Source organism: Tachypleus tridentatus, chromosome 12 (assembly GCF_004210375.1).
Source record: "Tachypleus tridentatus isolate NWPU-2018 chromosome 12, ASM421037v1, whole genome shotgun sequence".
Taxonomy (NCBI): domain Eukaryota; kingdom Metazoa; phylum Arthropoda; class Merostomata; order Xiphosura; family Limulidae; genus Tachypleus; species Tachypleus tridentatus.
This window is the reverse complement of record NC_134836.1, coordinates 69589773-69598171: the sequence shown is the minus strand read 5'-3', so window position 1 is coordinate 69598171 and position 8399 is coordinate 69589773. Positions and strand designations below refer to the sequence as shown.

The following is an 8399-nucleotide window of genomic DNA, read 5'->3' as shown; positions in this document are numbered from 1 at the left end:
ACGACAAAATCGCACTTCACTTAAAACCGCGTAGCTAATACACAAATGAAGATATCTGCAATCGGGAAATGGCGTCGTAATCAGCTGATCTGTGCGAACCTAACGACACCAAGCGAATTCCCCTGGAACCAACTGGAGCCGCGCAATTCAAACAGTCCGCGTATTTTTTGAACAGCCCTCGTATGCATGTGTGTGTGTTTCTGTACGCAGTTGTGTGGAAGACAAATTACAAATTGAGTTCTGGATTACATTTAATGAATATTTGTACTTTCTTCGTGGGAATTTTTCCCTAATTATGACGCATTTTTATTGATACAGGTTCAACAACTATGGGTTGTACCCTTCTCGCTTTCTTTATCATTGGTGATACGTGCATACCTGCTTTATGTGTCTTTTAGACTGATGTTTGTTACTGATTTAAAAACAGATTCACGGATTTATTTAGGTCTGGGGAGGGGGGAATGATTTTGTTTGTTTGTTTGTTTTGAATTTCGCACAAAGCTACTGGAGGGCTATCTGTGCTAGCCGTCCCTAATTTAGCAGTGTAAGAGTAGAGGGAAGGCAGCTAGTCATCACCACCCACCGCCAACTCTTGGGCTACTCTTTTACCAACGAATAGTGGGATTGACCGTCACATTATAACGCCCCCAAGGCTGAAAGGGCGAGCATGTTTAGCGCGACCGGGATGCGAACCCGCGACCCTCAGATTACGACTCGCACGCCTTAACACGCTTGGCCATGCCGGGCCCAGAGGAATAATAGGGCAGTGTTATTAAATGCGATTAATCTGTACTTTTTTTTTTTTAATGTTAGTTTCACAGAAGTGTTGAATACAATGCTTTATACTTACATTTTTATTACATTTAATTTATAATTATATTTTTGTTTTAAACTACCCGTACCTTCAGAGGTATTATTGGAATTACGGCCGAAAACATATTCTAACAATTGTTGAAATAATGTAGTATGTCTAATTAGCTGATAGATTTGTTTGTAGCAAGCATTTAACTTCATCTCATTATGCGGACAGCTAAAGTATTAAAGTGTTTGATTTTAATTTCGCGTAAGGTTATACGAGGGCTATCTGCGCTAGCCGTCCCTAATTTAGCAGTGTAAGACTGGAAGGAAGGCGCCTACTCATCACCGCCCACCGCCAACGCTTGGGCTACTCTTTTACCAACGAATAGTGGATTGACTGTCACATTATAACGTTCCCAGGGCTGAAAGGGTAAGCATGTTTGTTGTTACGAGGATTCGAGCCCGTGATCCTCGGATTTCGAATCGAGCGCTTCTAAGAGTCAATTTAAACGTAAATACTTCAGCCGATTCCACGGCTGAAAGGGTGAGCATGTTTGACGACGGGGATTCGAACTTACGACCCTCAGATTGCGAGTCGAGTGTCCTAATGACCAGGTTCTATTAAAAGAAGGAAGTCTGTAGAACAAGAGCCTATCTGTAGACTGATATCAGTTGATACCAAAATGTATGATATCCCATTACATACAAACAAACACGTTATTTTAGGACATCGCTGAAAGTACTTTAATGTTTGTTTACCTAAATCTTACTTTCGTTCTTTGGAATTGAGTAGGAAGCGTAAAGTGGAATAAGCTATTGTGACGTCATAGGTATCTATACAGATCACCATGATAACACGGAGGTGTTTAGGCCTCTTTCCCAATGAAAGTCAATATAAATACTTCCCTGTTGTCATGGTGCTCTTCTATATATACCATGACGCCAATTCAGTAACTATTGCCCTATAAATTTCTTACTAGTTCTGAACTCACGAAGATAGAAAATGCAGTGTTATTGGTAGGTTTCTTATTAAATTATTCATGTAAAGTCTAAACCCACACTATTCCTTAGTATCGTGAATGAATTGTTAAATGCTTAGACATTTTTGGAATACAAAATTAGCTTAAATAAACATTTAAAAATAATCAAGATATTATTATTTACGGTTTTATTAAATTTTATTTTGTACGAGCTGTGAGAGTGAAGCCAGTGACACCTACGCCACCTTTTGTATTTACTGAATTTTCAAAAGGAGAGAGTAATTTATTTTCTATTCTTCTTGTCAAAATACACCTTGTAAAACGTTATACTTATTGGCAGGTTATCAAAGCCACAACCAGAAATATTGGGGGAAGGGAGAGGCTGGTTAAGTAAAGAAACGCGAAAACTTCACACATATAACCAGTGGCACATTCATATGTCTGCGGACTTATACTGCTAAAAACAAAGTTTCGATACCTGTGGTGGGCAGAGCACAAATAGCCCTTTTTATAGCTTTGTGCATAATAACAAAACACACATATAACAATGACAAATTAATATCTTTTATTTTTTTGTTTGGAAATTTCGCACAAAGCTACTCGAGGGCTATCTGTGCTAGCCGTCCCTAATTTAGCAGTGTAAGACTAGAGGGAAGGCAGCTAGTCATCACCACCCACCGCCAACTCTTGGGCTACTCTTTACCAACGAATAGTGGGATTGATCGTCACATTATACACCCCACGGCTGGGAGGGCGAGCATGTTTAGCGCGACGCGGGCGCGAACCCGCGACCCTCGGATTACGAATCGCACGCCTTACGCGCTAGGCCATATCTTTTATTCAAAAATCACAAAAGGAACAATAACAGAAGGTTTATTAAATTTACGAATGGAAAACAATATCGGTAAAAGTTTGTTTTTGTGGTCTGAATTTCGCGCAAAGCTATTCGAGGGATATCTGTGCTAGCTGTACCTAATTTAGCAGTGTAAGACTACAGGGAAGGCAGCTAGTCATCACCACCCACCGCCAAATCTTGGGCTCCTCTTTCACTAACGAATAGTGGGATTGACTGTAACATCATAACGCCCCCACGGCTGAAAGAGCGATCATGTTTGATATGACAGAGATTTGAACCCACGACTCTCAGATTACGAATTGAACGCCTTAATCACCTGGCCATGCTGGGCCTTGGGGAAGAAACAAAGTGAGTGGATATTAACTGTAATTTTTCACTAACAAGTACACAAACTATGTTCACGGGTTCGAATCTCGGTCGCACTAAACATGCTCGCCCTCCTAGCCGTGGGGGCGTTATAAAGTGACGGTCAATCCCACTATTCGTTGGTAAAAGAGTAGCCCAAGAGTTGGCGGCAGGTGGTGATGACTAGCTGGCCTTCTCTCTAGTCTTACACTGCTAAATTAGGGACGGCTAGCGCAGATAACCCTCGGGTAGCTTTGCGCGAAATTCAAAAACAAACAAACAAAATATCGTAATAAATTTAAATACCACATACTGATTTCTGTTAATTGTATAGTTCAACACGTAATTATTTAATACAAGGAAAAATAACTGTCCTAAGTAAAGAGGAAAGTATAATTTAATCTAGCAAAAAAATATTCATTTCCAATTATGGGAAAAGTTAACTCATCATTTTAAATTATTTCATGGACTTTAAAAACGTTAATGGTGTTTGTTTTACTGTAGGTTTCACTCATAACCATAGCTGGTCCCGGCATGGCCAAGCGTGTTAAGGCGAGCGACTTGTAATCTGAGGGTCGCGGGTTCACATCCCTGTCGGGCCAAACATGCTCGCCCTTTCACCCGTGGGGGCGTTATAATGTTACGGTCAATCCCACTATTCGTTGGTAAAAGAGTAGCCCAAGAGTTGGCGGTGGGTGGTGATGACTAGCTGCCTTCCCTCTAGTCTTACACTGCTAAATTAGGGACGGCTAGCACAGATAGCCCTCGCGTAGCTTTGTGCGAAATTAAAAAAACAAACAAATCTATTGTTATTTCAAAAGTGGATGTTGAGGTTTGTCTGCGTGCACAGCTTTTCAAACGCGAAACTGACGAACATTCAGACAAACGTCTCGGTTCGCAATATAATAAGATTGCAAGCGTGTCTTACGTAACATTAAATAAAAATATCGAAAATGGAGGTCTTCCTCTAGCAGGTCACTAGTGACTTAGAACTATTTAATCTCTTGCGTCTCCTAAAATTTTTTTTTCTAGGCTGTTTGGTTACAGATACTTGTAATTTATTACTTTTAACCGTCCCAGGGAACTGTGGGTAATTAAACTGCTAAAATATACTTGTCTGGGCCAGTCAGTGCTGAAATGTTATTCGCTTTTCAAACCTAATGCCGTCCATTTTTATTATAGATTTGGTTCCATTGCATATCTTGTTGTCCCTCTATCCAAGTTAAGAAAATCTGAAACAAAAGACTGGTAGCAGTTACCCATAAGTTGAAACAGGGCGTTTATTTGTATGCAAAAACGGCTCGATTGGGTTAAGAAAATATTTTACATTATAGACATTCCCAGTAACCAATTAGCAACCCTCATAGAATTCACCACGATAAAGACAAACTTCATGTTCAACAACCACAAACTACATACAAACAAATGGCCTAAGCATGAGCAGCCCAGTGTCACCAGTTCTAGCCAATATTTTTATGACACAAGTTGAAACACAAGCAATTAACACAGCATTACATCCACCACTATACTGGTACAGATATGTAGATGACACGGTTGCGGGATTCAGGTCTACAGAACACATACTTAATTTTTCCAATCACATTAACTCTATACATCCCAACATTAACTTCACGTGTGAACAGGAAGAAAGCAATCAAATATCATTTCTTAACCTCAAAATTACAAGAACCGACACACAAATCAAAACAAAAATCCACCATGCTCGCCCTTTTAGCCGTGGGGGCGTTATAATGTGAAGGTCAATCCCACTACTCCTTGATAAAAGAGTAGCCCAAGAGTTGGCGGTGGGTGGTGATGACTAACTGCCTTCCCTCTATTCTTACACCTGCTAAATTAGGGACGGCTAGCGGAGACAGCCCTCGAGTAGCTTTGTGCGAAATTTAAAACAAACAAGCAAACAAACACATTGAACTCCAAACATTACAGAATACACTAATTACATCAGCATACAGAGTACCTAAAACGATTTCCTCAAAGTTCATGGACAATTACTCAAATACACAAACAATACCAGATAGGCTTCTACATAGTACAATAAAATATTTTGATAAAAATCGGCGAAAAAATGAGTTGTTATGCGAACAAGACAGGTATTGCATATATGATGAAGAGAGACCTAAACACCTCTCCCCGTTAAACTTGTACATTAGATCTTTAAGATAAAATCAAATTTAAAATAATAATAATAAAATAGCGCTAAAATAAAACAGGCTACCTACGTTCTAGACTTATTTATAAAAATAAATAAAAAATTAAAGAACAATATAAATGGACATTGCCCTGAAAAGGACCACATTTAAAGTTATGCTATTACTTCAGCTATTTTGTATTTACTCTAAATGTATTAATCAGTCCATTCCAACTAAGTAATGGAAGGAGGAAGAGGTCTAGCGTACCTGACTTTCCTGGGTATACAAATATATATTCCCAAACACCTAGAGAGAGAGAAGTGGGAAATCATGGAACACGTACAGCTAGCTACAACGTAACCTCTGTGTCTTTGTTGTTGGGACACACGATAAGCTAACCACGCTGTACCCATCACGGGTATCGAAACTAATTTTGTAGCGTTTTAATTTACCGATGCTATATTGGGGAGCTCTTCATAACCAAATCTTAAGACGTTTCCAAGTGTTAAAAGAAGGCAAGAGGTATGAAGATAGAAGATGCTTTTGAAAGACCGGCATCATGCCAGGTAAATTTTAAACAGCTAACAAGGTCTGAGTTCCAGACATTTGTTACTTATAATTTACAAGAAAATATTGGATGTAAATATGTACAGATTTCGTGCTTCTGTTAATTATTTGTGTGGAACTAAGCACAAAGCTACACAATGGGCTATCGTTGCTCTGCCCACTACTAGTATCAAAACCTGGTTCTAACGGTGTAAGTTCGCAGACATACCGCTGTGCCACTGGGGGACGTTTCCGTAAAATGCACCGACATGAATCACAAATTCACATTTAAATTTTCGTTTTAATTCATATGATGCCTTTCGGAAAATCTATTTTTCTGATGATAAACTAGTCATTATGCTATGTATTCGATCTACTTAACAGATTATTTAAGGAAACAATGAGTTTAGAAGCTGAGAAATGTTAAATTTAATACTGAAATTAATATTTTAGGAACCGTTGGGAAAACTTGTTCGAAACGTGTTGCTCGTTTATTTTTATATTCGATAAGATTTTCTAGTTTATTTGTTTTGCTGTTATATGTAAAAACTTGTAGTTGTTTTTCACCACACACTGTCGTTTTCAGATAATATCGAGTGTGGAACTTTTTAAAATATCAATTGGCTATTCTACCGGGTACGTCATATGTTTCTTTGCCGTTATTGGCTAGACGATTTTCCGTTAATTATAGGAGATTATTGGTGGGTTTATTACCTTTAGCATCAGTTCCAGATAATCATGTACTCATAATTATTATAGTTATCTATTTGCCTATAAAGATTTTCCAAAGCTGTTATAGATTTTAGAAAAGTAGCAACTTGTAGAAAAGTAAGGCGGGAACCATATGTATCACGTGATCTAATTGGCAAGCACATTGTAGCTGTATTATTTGGGGGTTGTGTTGTAACGCGGGGTTCTATATTAGGAGTAATTAGTTGTTTTCTGGGTTTTACACAACATTTAAGGTTTCTGTGAATTTTAGTTTTCTAATTTTAATATTAAACAGGTAAGTTCTACTCAGTACTACAATCTGCGGTAATGAATAAACTGTACATTGGGAACTTACCACAAGATACGAACGAAGAGTCTTTACGTGAACTATTTCACGAGCAATCAGGAGTTAACCCTCAAAGCATTCTCGTGAAAAAAGGCGGTTATGCATTTGTTGAATGCCTTGATGAAGAGGCCGCTGCAAAAGCTATTGAAGTTCTGAATGGTAAGTACATTCGAATTCTTATGAAATATTTAAAATATAGCTTGGAAAGCATTTGGCAACCGTCACGGTAATGACAATAAAATTTGATTTAATAGTGGAATTACAAAATCGTGGATATGATTTCAAAATGGCGTCTGTGTGAAGTGTGATTTTTATGATGGTAGATGACCACGTGCTTACCATGTCGGTAGTAGTTTGTGGAAATTCTATAATTAAGAACTGTAGTGTATGCAGACGCAAACATCCAGTCTTGCGGTTATTTTAACCTTACTTTTGTTTTTTGTAAATCTAACTGAAAGTTGAATTTAAAAAATAGCGTGGTTTATTTTCTAATATTTAGGCCACTTATGAAACTACGAAAATCATATTACTAATAATTTCTCAGTGCTTGTTTGACTATATCCTATGAACAGGCTAGGCCATATCATCATTATGTCCTCAGTGTTTATCATAAATACTATAAATTTATATAAATGAGAATGGTTACATTATGAATTATACAGTTGATTACAGCACAAGTTGTTTAAGAACAAATGGTGCTGAAGTTATGGGTTTGGATTCAGGAAATGTACAATCATGAGCTAGCTTCATTAACAAGTTGAATACATAGTTATCTGTCATCTAGTTCTAGGTTTAATGTAATGTAATTGCTAGCAATTGGCAGTGAGAAGAAGTTTTAATTTTCGTCTGCTAAAGATTAGTGGAGTTTCAACTGTTAGCCTTACAATTTACATAGTTAAGCTATTAGTTATAGTAAATTAATAAGACGTTTATAAAGTGTGTTAATATGTACTATAAAAATGACAAAATAAAAAAAACTTTTATATTTCTAATTCTAGACCTTTATAACACAAAAGTAGATACTGTTAAACCTGAAAACAATTTAATATTTTCAATTCATTTTTAATAGAAGTGAATATAAATATCCAACTTAAAAAAAATCGAACTTTTTTACTTTGAATTAAGTATACATAAAAGTGGTTTATCTTGAATGCAACCAATGAAAATTTAAATCCACTTGCATTTATTTTCATTATTACATTCTAACTGCATACAACACATCATAAATTAACCTCTTCCACAAGTTTATAATTAACTGGAAATTAATTTTGGTGTAGAATAAGAACTTTATTTGGACTAGTTCTCTCAGTGCAAGTTAGTTTATAACCCTAACAATTTCAAACACCCCTGAATTGAGTCATCTGTAAAATTTTTAGATGAAGAAGAAATATTTTGTCTAATAGATGTTAATTTAGGCTTGTATACTACTAGTAATAGTACATGGTACAAATTTATTAAAAATTGGTTGAAAATTTAAATAAAGGGAAAAAAAGAACATTCAAGAATATGTTCTGATTGTGTATTAGATTATTTGTATCACCTCTGATGGTAGTTTTCTGTCTAGTAAAAATAATTTGCACACAGCAGGTGGTAAAGTATCTGTAAATATAATGTTTTATAATCATTCATGTTTGAAAGTTGAATTTACATGAAAGATATTTATAAAA

The 8399-nt window shown here is 36.6% G+C and overlaps 1 protein-coding gene across 2 annotated transcripts in view; it reads left to right on the top strand.

The window, feature by feature from the left end:
* The first annotated feature begins 6546 nt into the window (after positions 1 to 6546).
* The window catches only part of LOC143233516 (insulin-like growth factor 2 mRNA-binding protein 1), a 61996-nt gene continuing 60143 nt past the window's right edge, over positions 6547 to 8399 (top strand). The window contains exon 1 of one of the 2 annotated variants that reach the window (XR_013018198.1): positions 6547 to 6891. Coding sequence is in view for 1 of the 2 variants with exons in the window: in XM_076469815.1 (XP_076325930.1) it covers positions 6714 to 6891 (178 nt within the window). In the remaining variant the exon portion in view is untranslated. The remainder of the gene's footprint in view (positions 6892 to 8399) is intronic. The other variant, XM_076469815.1, reaches the window with a different exon arrangement.